Raw genomic sequence first — 22681 nt, forward strand, 5'->3', positions numbered from 1 at the left:
ATATGCTGTACCTAAATGCATTCAAATTCAAAAGTTTTGAGAACCTTGGCTGGTCTAACAAAACATATCTGCAGGCTCAATTGGCCCACAGGCCACAGATTTGGGGTCCCTTGTCCAAAGACATTTAAAGCTTCTACAGGACAAAACTTTGACAAAATTAATGGTGGTGGGATGGGGGGAGATATGTGATTCTAGAGATTTCAATACCGTAATTTCTCTGTTTCTTAAAATAGATGAGGATCTTTTTCTCTGATTGATGACTGGTACGTGTAAAATGATGAAATCATTTTGGCTAAAGGATTACCTAAAGATAGGAAATATATTCTATTAATAGGCAATGGTTGTGTTTACCCTCTTAGAGCCAGGTTTGTGTCTGGCAATTTTTTTAGTCCTTCTTATTTGTATTGCTGTATTATTTAACATGTGACCAAGGGTGACATTTGGGATATAGAATATGACTTTTTGAAGATCAATGCACCAATCTAGCCCTATATAGGCCCTTCCATCACATTAATTCAAATATATGATTTTTAATGTGGCTCATGTTTTGAATATTATTAAGGTGAACCTTTAAGATGGAACTGGGAAGTGTGTTATTGCAGAAGTATTTTTTTCTGCGGAATGTCCAAGGATAAATACATAAGTAGATTCCTAACTAGGTACAAGTTGCTTCAAATTCACTCAGGTAGGAAAGCAATCAAAGGCTGGCAGGTACACTGAAGTGGCCTACAGGCTTTTGCAGTAGAATCATTGAAGAATATTAGTAATGTAATAAGACAGGATTTTGATTAAAACAGCTAATTAAATAAAATAATTTGGAGGAAACTGCTGGTTTCATTTCTTGATGCCCAAGAAATTAACCATTCTACCTTTGTGAAAGACAACAAATAAGAAATCAAGCAGATAAGACTTTTTTAAATGACCAAGCTTTGTGACACATATGAGATGGATTTCAAATGTCTGCAGATTTTATACATATTGAATAATACAAAATACATTACGGTTGAAAATGTTATATATTTTATCCTAACTCCTTGATAATTAGTCACCTACCTTTGGGAACTAAATCAACTCCTAGTTATAAAGAGTTATCATCAATCAGAACATCTCGGTTCTTTTTCTAGGTAAATAGTTTGGTATTTTTATGTACAGCATTTAATAAGCACCAGGTTTGTTATTTTTGACAGTGCTACCCGAAAGTCACTTTTGATACACTACATGTCCTTTACTGGCATAAGCTTTATATTGTGGTACAAAAATATCTAGAAGAAACATGTCCGTTAATATCTCATGAGAAAGGTAATTTGTAATATGAATATCTGTGAAGCTGAACTTTCAACCACGGGGGTAAAACTTTTGTTTTAAGGTGACAGAAGCAAATGAAAATATTAAAAGATCTGGTTCAGTTAAGATCTGAAATATACATTATATATATGAAATATATTGGCATATTAGATACCAATATCATGTAATAGTCACACTATCAATAATATTTAACAATATTATTAATAATTATTAATTAGTTTAAATATATTCATTTCCTTAAAATGAATTAGGTCTTGACTATAGAGCATTCTTGACAAAAGACTGATGAGAAAAGCAAGCTCCAAGCAGAAATCTGTCTGGCGGTTAGCTGGCAGTGTAAAGCACTGAGAGGCTGACATATTCTTTTGTGAGAAGACTGTGAGATGTAACTGATAATTCAGTTTATCTGCCACAGTAGGTTGTTGCACGTAATTATCCTCAGACCTCATCAGCCCTAAGAGAATGGCCTGACACACCATAGGAAATCAGGTTCTGTGTGCTTAGCTAATGTCCCATCACAGCATGGAAAAGCAAGAAGCTTTGGAAGCTGTGATTATATTAAGGTTCCTGTTTATAAAAAAAAAAAAAAGTTTTCTTTTAGAATTCTGAGGAGTTGAAAAGTCAAACACGATCTTACTTGGATTAGCCTACCTTCACCTGAGATTCACATTGGCTCCTATCTTATCAAATGGACCCAAATCATTAGTCTTGGGATACCACCACCATTAAAATGTATTTTGATATTAATCAGTAATGTAAGAGGGAAAGGGCTATGAGCAGGCACTGATTAAAGCTGATTGTTTATTTCCAAAAAATATGCACTGCCCAAAAGGAATAAGCCATAAAGAGGCATTTGCAAATCAGTGTTTCACCCCACTATCTTCAACTATTGTTATTATGAATCAATTTGCTTTCGTTTTAGTCTATCCATATTTGGGGAAATGCAGGATGCCAGGATTATAACCAACAATTACGTAGTAAAACACGATTCTGATTGTAGCAGACATGCACTGCTTGTATACTTCAGTACTGGGACAGTCAGACCATGAGTGAATTGGAAATGAGAGAACCGATTTTATTCAGTTTATCAGAGTACAGGAGATTGCTTGTATTATCTATTTCTGATTTATTTTCTAATGCAAATAGTTGTTATAGCTCATTTGTTCTGTGTGGAATTTAAATCCTTTGTAGGGAAATTTATGTGCTCTCAATGGGATTTTTTTTTTTCCACTAAAACTCTGATAAAATGTTTTGTTCTTCCTTCTCACCTGCAATTTTTGCTATGGCGAATACAGAAATGAGTAAGACAGTCCATATTCAGTCTATTAAAAGTGGGAGTGGGGGGTAGAGAGTAGAAGTAAAATAGTGCATTGCAATATAATAAGTGCTGTCAGTAATGAAGATACAGTACCTATAAGGTGTTCCTGGGATAGAGGCGTTCTCAGTGGGGAATACAAACAAAAGGAAGCCTAACATCTGAGTATCCAAGATGTTGCTACTGATACCTACTATAGAAAAACATGATTGGCATATATAATATATAGGTATTTCAATTGTGGAACTTCACAGATAATGAATCTTAAAAAAGGTATTTCCATTCAGTCCTGTAATTTCTTTAGATTTGCCTTTTTTATTTGAAAGAAAAAGTATTCAGGCCCCATGGAACTCTCAAGAGGTAACTTTTGAATAACACATTTATTAAAAATAAACATCAGATACTAAACTCAGCCTCCATTGTACGATTTTACTATAACAAAGAGCAAAACGTTTAATAGTTTTCAGTTAGAGCCTTTCAGTGAAAGCTCTGAGATAAAGCAACTACAGTTTCAAAGTAATCAAGCCAACTCTGAATTAGTATTAACCAGAACTACTATACACGTAAAGGAGAGTTATCACCTCCAATAAGGGGAAGCATATAGAAAACATGGGGAAGTTAACAGTATGAACAATAAAACAGGAGTAAAATAGGTAGCAGGAAACATCGTAGGGAGGTAAACTTTATAAAAAGAGTGAATTATCCTTTTAAGATGTAAAAACCTTGCAACGGGAAAATAATTCAATTTCTAAGCCTCTGCTCTCTCCTTGTATTAAGTAATTTTTCCGTCTGTAATTAGGAATTGGCTTTTCTTCTCCTGAGTAAGATCACCTGGTTATTTAAGTGTTTATACTTCTGTTATTACTACTTGTTCTGTCACACAAATGTTTGTCTCCACATCCTCAAGGCTTAAAGACAAATTAAGTAGTAGATCTAAAGTTACTGTGGTAAGCCCCACTTTCCTACTGATTTTTAAGTATGTCTCATGGGTATGTATATTAGGATTAAATGGCTTTATTACTTGTAAAAGGAAAGTAATAACCAATTTAGCAGATTTCAGGCTACAAGAATATCTTTACCTACCTGGGCCTCAGTTATTCTGGTAAGATGGTGACAGATAGGCAGATTTTGAAATAAGAAAATTAAAAGGCATTTTAAATGTTGCTGAGACTAAGATGTTTAACTCCTGATTCTGGTTGACCAGACAGATCTGTGTAATGGAAGCTAGTTACCAGAAAACAGAGAGCTTTACTGCATGAAACCTTCTATTATTTATGAAAAGTCCAATGCTATGTATAATTCATCCAGATCAACTGGTTCCTACACACTGATTTTTGGGAAGGATGTGAGAGAATTATTCAGATTCAGATTTAGGGCTTAAAGACTACTGAGAAATAGGAAGGTACTGAGAGAGAGAGTCTCATCAGAGCAGATTTAAGTAACCTCGTTGACCTAGAACTGTCCCAGCAAAATTGTCAGTCTCAAGGCCAGGCCAAAATATTGCTTGAAGGATGGGATAAATGAAATAACATCACATCAGATGCATTCCTTGATTTTTCAGGTAGCATAGCTTCAGAAAAAAAACAATTCCAATACCACAAGTTGAGAATTATCTGTTTAGCTCTAACATTCTGAAGTAATTCCAAAACAGTACAACAATACTTAACCTAATTCAGCATTCTGTTGCCCCTGAAATAGGATTCTGTGTTTAAAATGGCTTACCAAAAACTATTATCTTGTAATTTTGAGGTAAACGTCTCTATTTTCTTATACAACCAAACATGTTAAACTATCTTAGTACATTACCATTTTAACAGGTCATCTTTTAGTCTTTAGGTGCAGTTTTCACATTGTTTTGCTCAGTATTTTAAAAATGTACTTAACACCTTGTAGACCCTTTTAACAATGCTGCATATCCTTTGTAATCTTACTTGGTATAATATAATCATGTTCAGAGTTATTTTTGTATTATTTACAGTGAATTAAAGTGAATAGACCCACTCCCCCCTCCCCCTACCCCACAATTAAAAATAAAAATAAAAACTAAGAAGACTACAAGAAATGAGATTAGGTTCTGAGAGGAAGGAACTCCTAATCATTCAAGTGTGGGGATACGAAGTCAGCTTTCTGCACCCACCCGTTCTCTATGCTACAGAAAACCTTTGTGGGACTACTGCCAAGTATTTTCTAAAACCTTTCAAGAAGCTCCAGTAGATTTCTGGATTTGTTCCTTTAAAATCAGGATACTCTGCCTTTGCTCAGGAGGCAGCATGGCAATCTGATCTGCAGTCAGTTGAAGAACCTGCATGATCAAAGCTGCCTTTTCTTGATCCTGTGGGGTGACCTGGCTCTGCCCAGGACTAAAACTGCTAGGCTGGCCTCCACCTTGCTTGCCTGCCCCTTGCATGCCTGCCCCTTGTATGCCTGCCCCCTGCATGCCCGCCCCCTGCATGCCTGCCCCCTGCATGCCCGCCCCCTGCATGCCTGCTCCCTGCATGCCTGCCCCCTGCATGCCTGCCCCCTGCATGCCTGCTCCCTGCATGCCCGCCCCCTGCATGCCCGCCCCCTGCATGCCTGCCCCTTGCATGCCCGCCCCCTGCATGCCTGCTCCTTGCATACCTGCCCCCTGCATGCCAGCTCCAGGATTTCCCACCCCTGAAATGCTTGGGACCTGTCTGGGTCCCTGAGGACCACCTGCCCCCATATTAATAGGACCAGCACCCTGAATTCCCCCAGTCATAGGACCTCTTGAACTGGGGCCAGGGCCCCTCATCTCCATTCCTCTTGCATCCATGCCTCTCGCTTCCATCCCTCTGGCTTCCATTGCACAGGTTTCCATTCCTCTTCTTTCCATTACTCGTGTCTCTAAGACCTCAGTTTCCATGGCTCGAGTCTCCATCCCTCGAGAATCTCTGCTACCTCTACCATCCATAGGTAGACCCCTTTGATCTATCATGGGTCCTCTGGGTTCTCCAATGAGCATTCTGGGATCTGCTAATGGCCCTCCCCTCATGTCATGTGAGGAAGGGCCCCGGCTGTCATGACCAGACGCATGGTGCATTGGAGGACCCTGATGTGGTGGGCCAAGATAGCCTCTGGGCTCTACTTCTCCAGTGACTGAAAGCAAAGTTCCTCCACGTGGGTCATTTGGAGCATCCCCTAACAGTCCTCGAGGAGGTAGGCCACCAGCAGTCATGGGTCCACGAGACATAGGAGCTCTAGGATCTGATATCTGCACCTGCCCCCGCTCTAAGGGCACCGGACCAACCCCTGGCATTCCAACTTGGGGCTGCATTGCTCCACCAGGAGTTAAGGGGCCAGGGCCAGGGCCAGGTCCAGCAACTGCAGCTGGAATTGGGCCCGGGGCTGGAATTCCACCCTGGATAGGGGTCTGCATCAGAGGAGGGATGTCTTTCACAGGTCTTCTGGCCAAATGCTGAGGCTGAGGAGCTGGAGGATTCTGCTGGTTCAGCAGAACATTAGGTCCTGGGCAAAGGCCAGGGGCAGGGCCAGAAACGGATTGAGATTTGCCTGGGATGAGTGGTGTGACATGTATTTTGCGATGCAGAATTTTCAGAGCAATCTCTGGATCCATGATTCTCATCACTACTTGCGCCTGCAACAGCGCATAAGCCAGCTGTGGGTTTTGAAGTAACATATTTCGAGCTTCCTGGTGACTGTTTTGGACACAGAGCTTCATCTGCTTCATCAGCTCAAACATCTGCTCCGGGGGAAGGCTAGCGACTGCTCTGGTAATTGACTCAGGGGCATCTTCTGGATCGATGGGGTCCCCATAGGGTGAGTCAATGATGGGCGCTGCAGGCCCTAGGCTCTTTAACTCCTCCTTGTTCTTTTCACTGGCAGCGTTGTCCACCCGAAGCGCTCGCCCGCTGAACTCCCGCCCGTTAAGGTTCCGCATGGCACTAAGCGCGGTCTCCTGGTCTTGGTACTCGCAGAAGCCATAACCCTTAGGTTTTCCCGTCTCTCTATCGTATACCAGCCGGAAACTCACAACGGAACCAACCTCGGAGAAAATGTCCTTCAACTGCTCCTCAGTTGCCTCATACGGAATGTTCCCCACGAACACGGAACGCAGTGATCGATCCATTGCCGGGTCTCTCACCGTCAAACTAGACATGATTCCGGTTGTGCACACACAGCGGAGAGCGGATTCTTCCCCGAGTCGTCCTCTTGCGACTCACACTTCCGCCGCGCAACGGAAGCGGCTTTCAAAATCCGGGCAGAAACTGCACTACTGTGCTTGAATCGTTCCGCTAATCCGCGGCATCTGCACCTCTACGTTCCACTAACTAAATTAAGGCGTTCTGCCCCTGGTCCTTCACTGAGGCTTATGATTCCTTTCTCATCTCTTATTCTGCAGACATTTCCACGGCGCGCCACCACCCCCGCTAGGAAAAAGCTTGGTGCGGGTTGACCACAGTAAAGATGGCCGCGTAGACTTCACCATGGTAACTAGGAGAGGCCGCCTCCCATGACGTCAAGGGCGGTTTTGCTTCCGTTTGCCTGGCGGGAAACCGCTAACTGAAAGAGATAAAGGGGGCGTGTTCTGCGTTCTGATACAAGTATTTCCGTATAGCAGTTTCTCCTTATTAGAGTACATTTACGCTATATTTAAAATCACAGTTCAGACAGTGAGGGAAAAGTGTAGTCGTTTCAGGGCAGATTTGGGATTTTCTCATTAAAATACAAAAGTAATAGCTCCTTTTTAGAAAAGCATTTTTGGACAATAACTGCCCAGAAATACAAGCTGAAGGCGTGTGCTAGCTCCATCCCCGCCCCCATCCTGTTGCTTCAGGCAGCCGCTGTCGATAGGTGTCTGGTCCTTATAAGTTTCTCTTTGTGCACGCACTCAGCAGTCGAGCTATTCATAATGATACTTTTTTCTTAATTATATTAATCGATATTAATAATAATAATTAATTGAATTTTAGGGCTACAGCGGATGAGTTTAAAGTATTTAACCATTCTTATACTGTAGGCATTTAGATTGGTTCTGATTATTATAAATTGATGAAATGATTTCACTACCTCTATTATGAAGGAGAAAACAAACTGTAGTTTCTATTCTGCTGCTATTTTTGCTGGCAGAAGTTGAAACATGTGGAATGTGGGTCTTTCCCCTGTTTAACAGGGAATAGAATTGAAGCTTGGAGAGGGCTAGGCAATTTGCTAAGTAGCCAATAACCGGCAAAACCTGAATTCTTACCCAGGTTGGTCCCTCACAGCGCCAGAGCGTCTCTGCCCCATATTGTAGCTACTAGCAACTTGTAGCCTGTCGAGTACTTGAAAGGTGGCTAGTGTGATTGAGAAATTGAACTTTTAATTTCATTACTTTTATTAATTTTAATATAAAAACGTATTCACTTAGGCTTTTGGAAAACTTTTTAGTATGTTTGGAACAACTTGAGTATGGAATCTACTTTTGCAATGATAAAATTTATTAAATTTAAATAAAAAGTATTTTCAGTTAAAATTTAGCATTCTAATTGAGATGTACTATACTTGTAAAATACATGCAAGATTTTGAAGACTAAGTATAAAAAGGTAAAAATATCTCATTAATTTTTTATTTTTTCATGTTGAAGTGACATGTTTAGTACATTGGATTAAACAAAATATATATTTAACATTAATATCACTCATTTTATTTTACTTTTTTATGTGGTTACTTAGAAAAATTAAAATTACATATATAGATTGCATTACATATCTATGAACTGTACTGCTGCAGAGCCTAAGTCTTAACTCTTAAGCAGAGAACCATTTTATTCTACGTATGCCTTTTGAGGAGATTATGAAACTTTACGTTTCATCAAAAAATTGTGTTATGAATCTTGGGTATCATAGTTCAATGAATAGATCTGAAATGAGTGTGAGGGTTTAGCTACAAATCAGACAAAGCATCCATTTACCTTCAAGTGTTTTAATAGTTCTTTAAAACAGGCTTGGATATAGCTATTCATTCAAGATGTATGATAACCTATATCTGCAAATGATAAAGTGTATTACTTGATAGTAATTTTTTTCCCCCTGATTCTTTTATTTGAGGTGGGGCAGGGGTGGAGGGGAGTTGAGGATGGTATCATTTCAGAAAACTAAAAACAAGTTCTTTAGGTTCATTTGTCTCCTTTTCATACCATCTCTTTACTAAGAAAGACATGACTTTTTTTTTTTTTTTTTTTTTTGGCTGCATTGGGTCTTCATTGCTGCCCGTGGGTTTTCTCTAGTTGTGGCGAGCAGGGGCTACTCTTTGTTGCGGTACGCAGGCTTCTCATTGCGGTGGCTTCTCTTGTTGTGGAGCACGGGCTCTAGGCACGTGGGCTTCAGTAGTTGTGGCACACAGGCTCAGTAGTTGTGGCTCGCGGGCTCTAGAGCGCAGGCTCAGTAGTTGTGGCGCAGGGGCTTAGTTGCTCCGCGGCATGTGGGATCTTCCCTGACCAGGGCTCAAACCCATGTCCCCTGCATTAGCAGGTGGATTCTTAACCACTGCGCCACCAGGGAAGCCCCAAGCCATGAGTTTTTAACATGCATTCTCTCGAGGACAACTTAGATGTCGATTACATGTGTAATTGTGTGCATGTTAAATGTAGTTATCAAGCGGATGATAATAGGCTATTAGAATAAGTTGTAAAGTTCATAAGAGTCCGTGCAGCTTATCTGATAGGGAGAGTTTCTTTACTGCTGCTGCTGATAAAATCTCAATCAGTGGTCTTCACACTTTGGCATATGTCAGGACCACCTAGACCCATGGCTAGTGAAGTCAGGTAGCTGGGCCTCACCACCTCCCCTCCCCAGTTCTGATTCAGTATTTCTGGGGTGGGACTGGAGAATTTGCATTTCTAACAAATTCTCAGGTGATGATGATGATGCTGCCCTGGGGACCCCACTTTAAGAATCATTGGTCTAAACAAAGGGACTTGAAGTGTTGGGTTTTCTTCATTTGCATCAGGCCAAACTAAGCTTAGTACACTCTGTTAAAAGGTATAAGATATGGGTGGTCTTAAAAAAATCTATTACTCTTTTAATGCTGACCTAGTAGAGCTAGGACATGCTGACCCTTCCCTGAAGAAACCCTGGGCTCAAAGGATGGGTGAACAGAGTAGCTGAGGAGCTCTGGGGACAAACAAGAAGGGAAAAGCCATGACTGTAAGAGTGTGCTTTTTGTCAGAGGCCTTGTATATTCTCTTTAGTTCCCGTATTCCAAACTAGAAGAATGTTTTGATATAGCCCCCCTTCATAGAGGTCCGGTGTGACCCAGCACATAGCTCAATGCGCAGGACACATAAACTAATATTTATTATTAAACTGGGTGGCCCAGAATTACCAAGAGTTCTTAGGAAACTGTATCTCCTGGTACCAACACATACTTTTTTTCATAGATCTGCCTTGGAAGAACTTCCATTTTACATTGCTTTCTTTGTTTCCATAATGTTTAAACTTTAGATATTTATAGCATGGTATGCAATCTGAAGAAAAATGTACATGGCGTCTTTCATGTTCAGACATCAATTCTTTCACTACATCAAAATACCAACTATACTAAGAGTGATTTTTAAACAAACATATCAGGGCATACGGCCAAATGGGGGCCATTCTTCAAACTAATCACCTTCAGAAACTATAAACTTAATCCATCGAGGCTTCCAGTGTTCAAAATGATTTTTAAACTACTGCCCTGAAATTGTTTCATGGCTCCATTTGTAAGTCATACTAGAAAATTGGTGACTTAACTCAAATGTATACCTTGTTTTCAACCAAGAACAGAGTTATGCAGCTAAATCGCCTGACTTTCTGATAAGACTTGGCAAAAAATATGATGTTTAGCTTTTTCCAAATGTCGAATCTTACATCAGAATATAAAGATTCTGTTGACTTTGAGGGCTTTAAAAAGGATTCACCATAGATTAATTAGACAAATTACGAAGATAATTACTAAAAATATTTTTAGCTATCATAGGCATTTTTAAAATAAATGTGTGGGTCCTTCAAGGAATAGATCAAATATACTACTCCACAAAGTTCTCCCTAATCTTCCTCCTCCTTTCTCTAGGTTGGAAGTAAGTTCATTTTCCTTTGGATGTAAACCATTCCTTATCTTAACATTTCTGATGATAGAAACCCTTCTACCTTTTAGTAGAATTGTACTTTTCCTTCTATAACATCTTTAAAGGAAAGAGTACGACTCCCCCTTGTCAATTAACAAAGTGTCTTATATTTATTCTTTTATTACATAAATATTTATTCTAAGTACTGGCAATATAGCAGTGAAAAAGATAGACATTCCACTAGAATAGACTCTCTAGGTATGGTCCCTGGGCCGGTAGCACGAGCATCAGCTTAGAAATGCAAAATTTGGGACCCTACTGCAAACCTACTGCATCAGGAACTGATGTGTGTAGAGATGGAAGAGAGTGATAAGGTCTAGCTGATCAGGGAAGACTTCCTGATGGAGCTGGGATTTAAGCGATGGGTTATAATCTAGTATGTATGAACAGAAGATCCGGAGAACAAGCCAGGAACTCGGAATAGCCAAGACATGAAATTGGAACCTGGTGTTTTGGATGCCCTCAGAGGAAACCAATAGAGAGTTAGTGAGTAGTGCGATAGAAGATTGTCTTTTGGATCAGATTACAAAAGGTTTTGAAGATCAGATTCAGAAATGTAAACTTGATTTAAGAGTCACTAGACTTTCTTTCATCTTTCTGAAATATGAACATAGAATAATAATGGCAGAGATTTAAGACTACCAATCTTATCCAATCCTTCTCCAGGATATCTTTTGCACTTGGACTATCCTTTTTAATACTTGGACTGGAGTATGGATTTGACACCCATTATCTTCTGTCATTAGAGGTACTGATATTCTTGTGTTATCACTTAAGCATAGAACCCACATCTGTTTTATATTCTTCATAGTGCTTAGTCCAGTGTCTTATATTCTGAGCACTCAGTAAATATTTTTTAAATAATTACAAGGTCATCTTATAATAACAATTTACTTTTGTTGACCAAATGGTAATTTAATGCTTTCAGTTTACAAAATAATTTTCTTTGGGTTCCCACATCTGATCTTGACAACAGTCATGTGAGGTACATACTACTGCATCCTTATTTTAAAGATGTAGAAACTTAACTGTTACTTAGAACTTTACCTAGCAATGGACGCACCCGAAATACAGATACTAGTCATAATACCTAACTCTGAGCCCTTGATAGGAAGGAGACCCTTTGATAAATGCTTTATAAAATACAACATTTTATTTAATCCTTCCAACAACCCCTCTGAACTAGGCAGTGATAATGTCTGAATTTATAGCTAAAGAAACAGAGGCACAGAGAAGTTAACCAGTGTGCCCATGTTAACTGGCAGAGCCAGGATTTGCCCACACATCATTTGACCCAAGCTCTTAAATTTTTATTCCATTAAATAAGTTTCCCAAGGACACATAGCTAATAAGTGGCAAAGCTGTAGCCTGAAACCAGGTCTCTTGATTTTAAACTTCCCATTTCACAGTAATCACAGGTTATTGAGAACTGGACACAGTCTCCCTTGGCCTTTTTCCTGATTGTCTCTGAGTGTAACTAATTGCAATTTTGATATCACAATCAGTGCTGTGGCAACAGATGGACTATAAGGTATAAAAACTGAAGCAATTGAGAAAATGTTTCCTTTTTCAATTTGCATGGCTATAGTTAAACATCACATAAGGATTTTAAAATACACCTAGTTAGATAGGTGATGATGTATTTTCCATAAAAATGAAAGAGCCCAAATTTCTCAAACCTAAAATAATATTGGTCCATGACATTTTTCCCAAATTTTAAAATGTATTTAATATGAACAAATAGTAAATTTCATTTACTTATACGTGAGATGAATCACTTTTACTGGACAGAGCCAAACATTCTCTCTGGGCGGGCCTGTGTAGTCCAACCACATTCTTTTTTTTTTTTTTAATAGGTGAAGAAAATAAAGCTCAGGGAAGACAAGGGACTCAACCAGGGTCAGATGCCTGGTTACTGGCCTAGCTTGTAATGGGACCTAGATCTTCAGAGTTTCCCTTCCAAACTGTTCTCAGCACTTCTGAGAGGCAGTAGAGTGAAGGGGTTAAGAATGCGTACTTTAATCAGAGCTTTGAGTCAGCTGTCTAATTCAACAAGTCACTGTGTAGCCTTGGACAAATTACATAAGCTCACTGTGCTTCCACTTCTGCATCACTTAAATGGCAGTAACATCACCTGTATTGTATTCTTGCATGGAATAAATTATGTATTAGTTTTTGATCATTATTTATTTTGTATGGTAATTGTTAATCTACCTTTGTTGTGTAAAATTAATTGTTGTGGTAGAAGCAGCATCTTAAGTAGAAAGAGACTCAAATTTTAGTCTAATGCTATTTATTTTTAAATGTATATCTTCATTTTTTTATCCAGGTAAAATTTATATCTTCATTTTTATCTTTGAAGGGGTTGTATTGGGTGAACTAATGGTCTGTTGTCAGACGATATTTTTTTAAAAATTGTACAGAGACAACCTTGGATAACATTGCCATTTTGATTTATGGTAGATTTGTAGTTGAATATGGATAATTTTTAGGCTGAATTCCATAGGACAGTGCAATGAGAATTTTCCTGATCTTTTTTGGTGCTCACTGAGTTCTTATACTAAATCGGGAAATGTACTCTTCAAATATTTAGTTGGCTGGAATTCCACTTTTTCATTATTATTAAAAGGGCCTGCCTGAACTTTGACTGTGGAGGATCCAGGCTTATACAACAGCGTGTTGGTCTGGCACATGGGATACCTATTTGAGCTTACAGTCGTGTCCAGCATGTCATTAGGACTACTACTTTCGAGCATTCACTGGCAGACAGAGGCCATTTATTCAAACGTGGAAAAGCAGAACTAATTGGACACGAAGCAGAGCTCCCTATTCCTGCTTCAGGCTGTCACGGGAAGGAACACAGAGGAAGGAAGTGTCCTCATAAACTGTGGAAACCTACGAGCCCTGAAAAAGACACACTGTTTAAGATTAACAACTTGTGAATCTTCTTTTCTGTAACCAGAACAATCCAATACCCAACTTCAGAGAAATGTCAGAGCTGCCATTCACTTCAGAAGTTAGGCTGCTACCTCTCTTCTGAGGCTCGACGGGCCTGTAGAACGAGCCTATATTTAAACCAAGTTACAGGAAAGAGGTCTTTCTGAAATATTTGATTGGGGGCTCAGATTGTTAAAAACGACAACAACAAAAACCAGCGTGACAGAATGTATTTTGGATTTTTTATCAATTTGAACGATCCTTGAAAAACATTACTTCGGAGTGTCAGTTCAAATTTGCCATCAAACAATTAGATCCCCCAGAGTCACACATGAGATAAACATGTAAAATACAATGTTTATAAGAATGTGGTAACTAGTGCTTCTTGGTGCAAGTACAGAAACCAACTCCAACCTTGATAAGCAAAAGCAGGGGATGGTATTTTAATGCTACGCTGTTATCTCTCAGAACCCACAAGCAATGTATTTGTCTGCTTGGGCTGCCATAACAAAATACCATAGATTGGGTGGCTTCAACAATCAAATTTTATTTTCTCACATTTCTGGAGGCTAGAAGTCTGAGATCAAGATACTGGCATGTTTGCTTTCTCCAGAGACCTCTCTCCTTGTCTTGCAGATGGCCACTTTCTAGCTGTATCCTCACATGGCCTTTCCTTTGTGAGTGTAAATCCCTGGTGTTTCTTCCACTTCTTATAAAGACAGCAGCCATATTGGATTAGGGCCCCACCCTTATATTTCATTTAACTTTAATTACCTCTTTAAAGTAATAAAGAGGTCACCTTGGAGGTTAGGGCTTCAACAGCAAATTCAACATATGAACTTGTGTATGTGGTGGTGATGGTGGCGGGACACAGTTTAGTCCATAACATGCAGTAATGCCGTCATCTTCAGGAAAACAAAGAATTGGCAATTGTAATGCATTCAGGATGCTCTATTCCCACATTTCTTCCTCCTCCCCCCCGCCCCCCCACTCCCACTCTGCTTGAAGAACCAGATTGCTCTGATTTCTCTCCCAAGTCCACTGTCATTTAAGGGGCTCTTCTACAGTCTTTTGATTTACTTGCTACAGATTTTCCCAGAGAGAATGATTTGTTTTCTGGGTACCAATTCCAGCTTCCTGGGAGAGAGAGGTGTAGCTCTCTTCTGATGTCCATCCATGATTCAATACAGTACGGGAAAGGGAGTGGATCCAGGGTGATAGTGAAACTCTTTAACAACTCTATGTGGGTGCCCAGCAATCAGCTGGAGTGGGAGGGACTCTACAGACTGTTGCAGTGTCAGGAGTTAACCTCCTTTACCTGCTGGCATGCAGAGGTCCCTGACAACGCACCTCCCGCTGGAGAGAGTTTTCCTACAACATTTCTCTAGGTCACTCCCTCTGTCTCTGCAAAAACAAAATGCTAGTGCCAAAAATGGGTAATTTTCATAGAAATTTTAAATATTGACTTACAGATAGAAAAAGAGTCTGGAATCAAACAGTAAAGAAATATTCGGCCACTCATTCACAATCTTCAGAAAGCTCACACATATATAATGTATGATTTTCTTGAAGATGAATAGAGCGTATATTTTAAAATATCTAACTCTTCTATCTGTCATATAAAAATATTGCTAATTCTCTTCCTGGCAGTTTAATGGTACAGTAATGAATAGTAACAATTCTTCCATTTATCATCTTCCTCACTACCATCTGACATTCACCTTGAAATAGCTGCACACACTTTCTGGCACAGCGGTACAGTGAGCGATGTCCTCTCACTCACCTGCAGGTGTTTGCCAATTCCCTCCTGGCTCTGGGGAACAAAGCCAGTGCCTGCAGGGAAACAGGGAAGTTCCAATGACCGATTCCTTTGGAGCTCAGTCTTTTGTTAGCTCTGAAAATGGAACCGTGTGTGTTAGCCCATGGCCTGTGAGGGGTCCGGGAAAGAGAAGCTGATACCTGCAGGGAGAATCAAGAAGAAGTTTCTCTGCCAGTTTAGTGGTCTGGGGTCTGCTGCAGAGGTCCTAGGATTGAGCAATTGTTGCAGGCATTCATTCTCACCTGCAGGACTTCCACAGGGAGGCCAGGTTCCAAGAAATCCTCCTGAGAGCAGGTGTCTGCAGACGGGGTGGAAGAGGTGGAGGAGGGCAGGGAAATGTATGCATCTCTGACAGGAAGGAAACTTACCTCACTCATTTCAGATCAGCAATGGCCTGAATAACTCTTTAGGAATGCTGTTATTCATTATTCAGCTAAAATTGATTCAGCACCTATTCCGTAAATATTTATGGAGCATGTGCTCTGGGGAAGGTAGGCACTGCGTTTGCCACTGTGGGGTTTAAATGTGAACTGAAATGTGACCCCTGCTTTAGTAGAACTTTTCACTAGAAAGTTTTATTAGCTTTTCTCTGGAACTTTTCCTGAGGATTTATGGTGTTCAGATTCAGATTTGTGGCAAAAGAACAGCTGTGCCTGCAAGGAGTTTCCGTTCTGTCAGACAAGATAGAGAATACAGGATTCGAGCAGACAGTTTCCAGATGCATTTTTGATTAGTTTGATTTCCTGAGAGGTATATAGAAAATGAAAATATAACTACTGTTTACCCATTGACCCTCTTGCTGAGGTAGAAGATGAAATTTTTTTCCTTATTACTAAGAAAAGGGACTGTTATTTCTCTTTACCATGCTAGGTCCTCTCTCTCTCTCTCTCTCCATATATATTTTATATATGTGCGTATATGTATATATACACATATATACGTATATGCGTATGTATATGTATATACACACATATACATATGCATATGCATATATGTATCTATGTGTATATATATGTTATTACTTAACACTGATTTCATTTGACTTGAAGTCAGTATAATGGACAGCCCTTCATGTTCCTCTCTGCCTAGACCCTGAGGATGTGGGCAAGGCTCTTTCTTGGTGGATAGTACATCATTGCCAGGCCATTTATTCAATGAGCATCTTATTATTTTCTGATTAGTCCTTAAATCTAACCTTAAAATAAAGCATGATTTCTTGAGAACAGTATTTAAGTACAGCATGGATAAAATATAACCAAACTTATTTCTTAGTTAAATTAAGTATTGCAACTAAATTCAAATGTTAATTGTACTTCGAGGAAATGGTACAAACATGAGTTTATCTTTGACCACGAGTCTGTGCTCACAAATGAAGCGTCATAATAACTTACTCACCAGGGACAGTAGCATCAAGCCTCTGTTAATGCCTTGATACATTGTCCTGTTTTTGTGGGGCTCAGTAACTGGTTATGTCATTTGAGGACTTTGCTTCTTCCTAAAATGACCTTCCTTATTCACATACTTCCTCCTGGATTAAAAAAAAATTTTTTTTTCTCTCTCCTGTTTCTGTAGCTGCTGTCCATTACTTTCCAACCTCCTTCTTTCACTCAGAGTATAAGCACGTATGTTTCCTATTGTTTAGGTAGAAAAGAGTCCTAAGCTCCTAGAAAGAACAGCACCATAGGAAGCAAAATGAAATCCCCTTCCCTTTGGTTTCCCTCATGGTGGCTCCAAGTTCTGATTGCTTAGCTCAAAGTGTAGCATTTTTTGCCTTCTTCCCTGAGAAGACATCAGCAATTTTCCTGCATGAGGGAGGCGGCTGTCAGTAACTGTGGGTGGCTGAGTGAGAAAGCAGATGAGATGGGTTGCTGTAAAAGTTAAATTAGGAGAAGAGTGAGTTGTGAGTGAAGATAGAAGTAAATACTTTAGTAAATAGATGCAGAATGGCAAAGATCACGATAAACCACAGTGGCAATAGGTTTATATTCTTTTCTTCTTTCCTCTCTCAGTAGTCTTTCCATTTCCAGCTATGGATTAAAATTATTGTCCACTGTTAATGCTTACAATATTATTTGGAAAACTAAGGGCTTAATATACAGCCCTTAGTTATATATATATATATATATATATATATATAGGATATAATAGAATATCATTATACAACCCCAGGTGTATTTTTGTAAATGTGGCTCTAAAAGATTATTTAATATGCATCCCTACGACCTAAAAGAGAGCCATGTGAATCTAAGCTATTATTGTTACAATTACAATGCCCCGCACGGTACTAAATGCTTTATGCAGAACTGCTCGTTCAACCCCCGTAATAACCTTCTGAGGGTTTTTTGATAGATGAGGAAACTGAGGCACCGTTAGTTACCTAGACAGTTTTCTAGATAGGCTAGATCAGGTGCCCAGGGTTTTACGGCAAGTAAGAGACAGATATGATTTCAGGCAGTCTGACTAAGAGAAATAGTGTATTCCTGAAAGCTGTAACTTATTTTTCTGCACTTAGAATAAATGTTTTACTCCCCCAAAGGAAAAATTCTGTTAATTTCACCACCAGCCAAATATTTCTAACTTTTCTTGCCCTGTCAGCTACCTGTCAGTTTTGTAAAGAAATGCAGCATAAAACTGACAGGAAGAAGCTCTGAAATCTATAACCACATGACAGAATATTGAAAAATCCTCGCAAAAGCTTATTTTGTCATTTATTGGATAGCACTAAAACCAGCTGCCAGTGGCACAGGTGATTTAATAGACACCATTTAGCTAATATGTTATTTTGCCAAGGAAATTCACTGTGCTGAATTCTTTGCTAATCTTTTGTGGCTGCTTACTTATAAGAAAAGAGTGCCTAGAAACTAAATTATCTCACAGAGGAGAAAAGTAAAACAGAGATGGCTATTAGTTTAAGCTGTTTCTCATTGCAACTGTCACTCTGAAGAAATATATATGGAGTAAGATATATATGAGTCTTTGCTAAATGGAAACACTTAAAGTGGTCCATTGGTCCATTTCATGTTTGGAAGTTCAAAAGGCATTGTTTATCAGTAGGGTATTAAAATGGATTGAATATTTTCTAGCTTTAAAAGTAAGATGATGAATATAAAAGAGTTTTGCAGACTCTAAAACATTATGCAGGGACTTCCCTAGTGGCACAGTGGTTAAGAATCCGCCTGCCAATGCAGGGGACATGGGTTCGAGCCCTGGTCCGGGAAGATCCCACATGCCGCGGAGCAACTAAGCCCGCGCGCCACAACTCCTAAGCCTGTGCTCTAGAGCCCGCGAGCCACAACTACTGAAGCCCGTGCACCACAACTACTGAAGCCCGCGTGACTAAAGTCTGTGCTCCACAACCAAGGCAAGCCACCGCTATGAGAAGCCCACACACCTCAACGAAGAGTAGCCCCCGCTCGCCCCAACTAGAGAAAGCCCACGCGCAGCAACGAAGACCCAACGCAGCCAAAAATAAATAAATAAATTTAAACAAACAAACAAACATTATGCATACCTCAGGCACATATAGATTTATGTAATGCAAGTGATTATGTTTGGTGTATTAGTATTGGGTCAAACTAGTATTTGTGCAGTGCAGCAATATTATTATATAGCTTCCAGCGTCTCTTCAGAAAAAGGCATCCAAACATTATTTAGAATGCCAAATTTTATTTAGCACCTGAAAGACAGCCACTTAAATCTAATAGATCCTTGTACTCTGTTATTTTTATTTCTTCCACTTATATAGTGCTTTATCATATTGGATGTTTGGATTTCTTCACACAGAGAAAGAGTGGCCAGAAACCCCATGTATACAGCGTGGGAGAGCATCAGTTATCCTCCTGCAGTGACCCTCAATCGTGTAGAAGACTAAAGCACATTCAGCGCAAAGAGAGGAGGATGAAAAAAGAGGGCAGTAAAAAGGAGTAGGGTTTTAGAAGAGAAAAGGGTCTCTCTCTTATCTCTTGAAAGACAGAAAAAAATTTCTTAGAAGGCAAAGAAATCACATAGAAAAGTAGACAAAAGGATGTGCTAGGTGCTAAGAGCAAAATTTTTGTGTGCTGCAGTATGTACCGCCCATTTCAGAGAATGGCACATAACACTGATAATGATCATGACACCTTCCTGTAGTCAGAGAAAGACTGAACCATCCTTACCCTTATTACTTGGAGCAGTAGTTCTGAAATGTTGGGAGGCATCATTCATTGTAATCACAAATGCTAGAAACAACATATATTTCAGCAATGAATTAGATGAATTACATTTATTATAGCTATATATCATATAAAAGTATAATGTCTTATAGAACTACATGCAACTGTTTTAAAAATGAGGACATCTGTATGTGTACTTATGGAGTAATCAACTATAGATATGTTTTAGTGAAAAAGAGCAAGTGACAGGCCAATGCTATTGTATGTCCCCATTCTTTTTTACCCCTCTCCTCCTGCAATGGGCTGTGTATACACATATGAGATGTTATACTGATATGTTTATAAGGCATTTCTCAAAGGATATCTAATAAACAAATAATTTCAGTTTTCTATGAGTAAGAAGCCTAGAGAATAGGATAAAACAGGTTTCTTTTTTCAAGGTATGTCTTATTTTTTTTACTGTTGGACTTCATCTACCCTGTGCTCTTCATCCTCTCCCCTGAAAAGCACTCCATTAGGTACAGCTTAGTGTCCAGTTTTCTACTGTTTGTCAAGCTTCATAGATAAATTGACAAACTTAAAAAGATTCTCAATCAAATTATCATGCATCAGCAATCCTGTGGGAACTTGCTACAGTATAGATTACCTGGGTCCCCTCCAGGAGGGTTAAATCAAAAACTCTGGACACAGAGCTCTGGAATCTGCATTTGGAGTGAACATCTGGAATCAAGCCCTCGGTGGTGGTGGGGGGGGGGTCTATAGACTTCACCTGTTAAAAAAAAAAAATTATTTATTTTTTATTGAAGTATAGTTGATTTACAATGTTGTGTTAGTTACAGGTGTACAGCAAAGCGATTCAGTTATACATATATAAATTATTTTTCAGATTCTTTTCACATATAGGTTATTATAAAATATTGATTATATAGTAGGTCCTTGTTGGTTATCTATTTTATATGTAGTAGTATGTATCTTTTATTCCCAAATTCCTAATTTATCCCTCCCCACACCTTTCTCCTTTGGTAACCGTAGGTTTGTTTTCTATGTCTGTGATAGGCTTCACTTTGAGACACATTCGATTTGAGTTCGTGGAAGGCGTGTACTCATGTGGAGGACATTTATGTGTACTAAATGTAATTGCTCCACAGTGAGTGTTTCAATAGCCTAGAGAGATGTAAATTTACAATGACCACATTAGAAAAAGCATGTTAAAAATAGTAATTATTATTATCATTATTGTTACTATTTTTAGATCTTCTATCCTATTGATTTCCTTTCATCTAGAGGGAGGGGAGATATCACCCTTGTGTTTATCATCTCACCTGGATACACCTTGCTTTGTCTCTGACGGAATGATGTAAAGAGCCCTGATAGGGACAATCAGAATGAGAAAATGTTTGAAACTTTTCTTAGAAAACCTGCTAATATGCATATTACCTTTAATGATAATCACTGAAAATACAGATGTTCTTATACATGCTTGTGTGAACTTTCCTTTCCCAGGCCTTTTGCAAACTTGTCATTAGACAATTTGAGTCTTGGAAGCTCACATCTACTGGAATTATTAGGATGCCAAACCATTCCATCTCCTCTTCCCAAACTTCACTTTCCATGAAGGCTGAGGTTTTGCCTTGTGAATGTCAAGCATGTCTCAAAGTGACTGTCCTATATTCTTTGGTTTGCAGCCTGATGAGCCCTGATCACCATTTCTCCTGGTGAAATGAGACACTTCACTGTTTTCTTTTCTTCTACCACCTGCTGCTACCACTGCTTGCTTCTTGTCAGTTTCTATCTCCCACTGCCAGGGGAGAGCAGGAGAGGATTTGCCTCCCACAAGTAATTAAACATTTTGTTACATTATCAGTCAGAACCCTAGCTCTTCTAGTTTACAAACCTTTATCCTTGGTTTCTGGTAATTGTCCTGGAGGATATTTGAGAGGGTCCATCTTCTAGTCAAACATAGCATTCCCTGCCCTTCTCAAACACATTTTTTCAAAACTAAGACCGGGTATCTGGACATTCATGTACCCCAAGACTTCTGTGAGGTCTTTGGTCTTCTAGGACCTAACCATCTGCCCCAAATCTTTTTAAACATTTTGCCCGGGATGTCTCTTGGAAACAGGTTTCCAGGTCACTTACTGTGATAAGCCAGCCTCCCCAGACCGAGCCTATTGATGAGCTTCTCTGGTTGCCCGACTGTACTATAATAGGATGTATTGTAACAAGTGCAACATGTGTTTCCATGTAATTGCTATCATTCATTGGGTTGCCTAGGTAACAAGCACTATGTGACCTGTTAGAATCAGTATGGATATAGCTGCTGAGTTGTTAACACTAAGAACTATGCATTATTCAGCAAGCTGTTTTCTTTGCTTACCTAGTTATGTAGCTTTTCTTCTTTAAAAGGACAAGTGATGCTCTTCCAGTTTCGTGGGAAGCATATTTAATAAGATAGTCCCCAGTAAACAGAATGGATTTGCTCCAGAAAAGCTGCCTGTATACTGAATTCTGTTTTCCTAGTGACATCCATTATAAAAATGGAATTATTATTTTGCGATTTTTGTTGTTTCTCATAAAATATCATTTATAGGTAATAATGCAGCAAGCTTAAAAATAACCTGTAGAAAAGGTAAATTTATATTTTTATAGGAGTATTAATATTAGGTAAATAGCAACATGGAAATGCAGGATTTCTCAGGTTGTTTTTCTTATTTGCTCCAATAGGTTAAGGGTTCAAAGAAGGAAAAAGCAGCCCTTGCAAAGAATGCTGATTGATCAAGTTTTTGTTTATGCATTTTTTTTCTTTTAAATATTCTAAAGTAGAAAAGTTCAGAGTTCTGTTTGGTTGCTCAGATCCTGTTTCTACACATGTTTCATTAGGAATGGATAGGCTGAAAGTAAGTTAAAAGGAGAGGACATGATCAAATACCAAACAATAGCCTATTGTAGCAATCATTTTGCAATATTTATACATATATCAAATCATTATGTTGTACACCTTAACCTAATACAATGTTATATGCCAACT

The 22681-nt window shown here is 39.1% G+C and overlaps 2 protein-coding genes and 1 long non-coding RNA gene across 4 annotated transcripts in view; 1 reads left to right on the forward strand and 2 right to left on the reverse strand.

Annotated features, from left to right (window-relative positions):
- PRKG1 (protein kinase cGMP-dependent 1) overlaps positions 1 to 22681 on the forward strand; it is a 1231494-nt gene that overhangs the window by 683833 nt on the left and 524980 nt on the right. The gene's annotated exons all lie outside the window — the stretch shown is intronic.
- LOC309642415 overlaps positions 1 to 22681 on the reverse strand; it is a 126778-nt gene that overhangs the window by 54473 nt on the left and 49624 nt on the right. The window lies entirely within an intron of this gene.
- On the reverse strand, positions 2916 to 17564 carry CSTF2T (cleavage stimulation factor subunit 2 tau variant). The gene has a single exon (XM_082423707.1). The coding sequence runs from the start codon at positions 6756 to 6758 to the stop codon at positions 4818 to 4820; it is 1941 nt and encodes a 646-aa protein (XP_082279833.1). The 5' UTR covers positions 6759 to 17564; the 3' UTR covers positions 2916 to 4817.

This window comes from Balaenoptera physalus (genome assembly GCF_965194825.1).
Source record: "Balaenoptera physalus genome assembly, chromosome: 14".
Lineage (NCBI taxonomy): Eukaryota > Metazoa > Chordata > Mammalia > Artiodactyla > Balaenopteridae > Balaenoptera > Balaenoptera physalus.

Coding starts and splice junctions, on each gene's coding strand:
- CSTF2T (XM_082423707.1), bottom strand. CDS start 6,758: ATGTCTAGTTTGACGGTGAGAGACCCGGCAATGGATCGATCACTGCGT.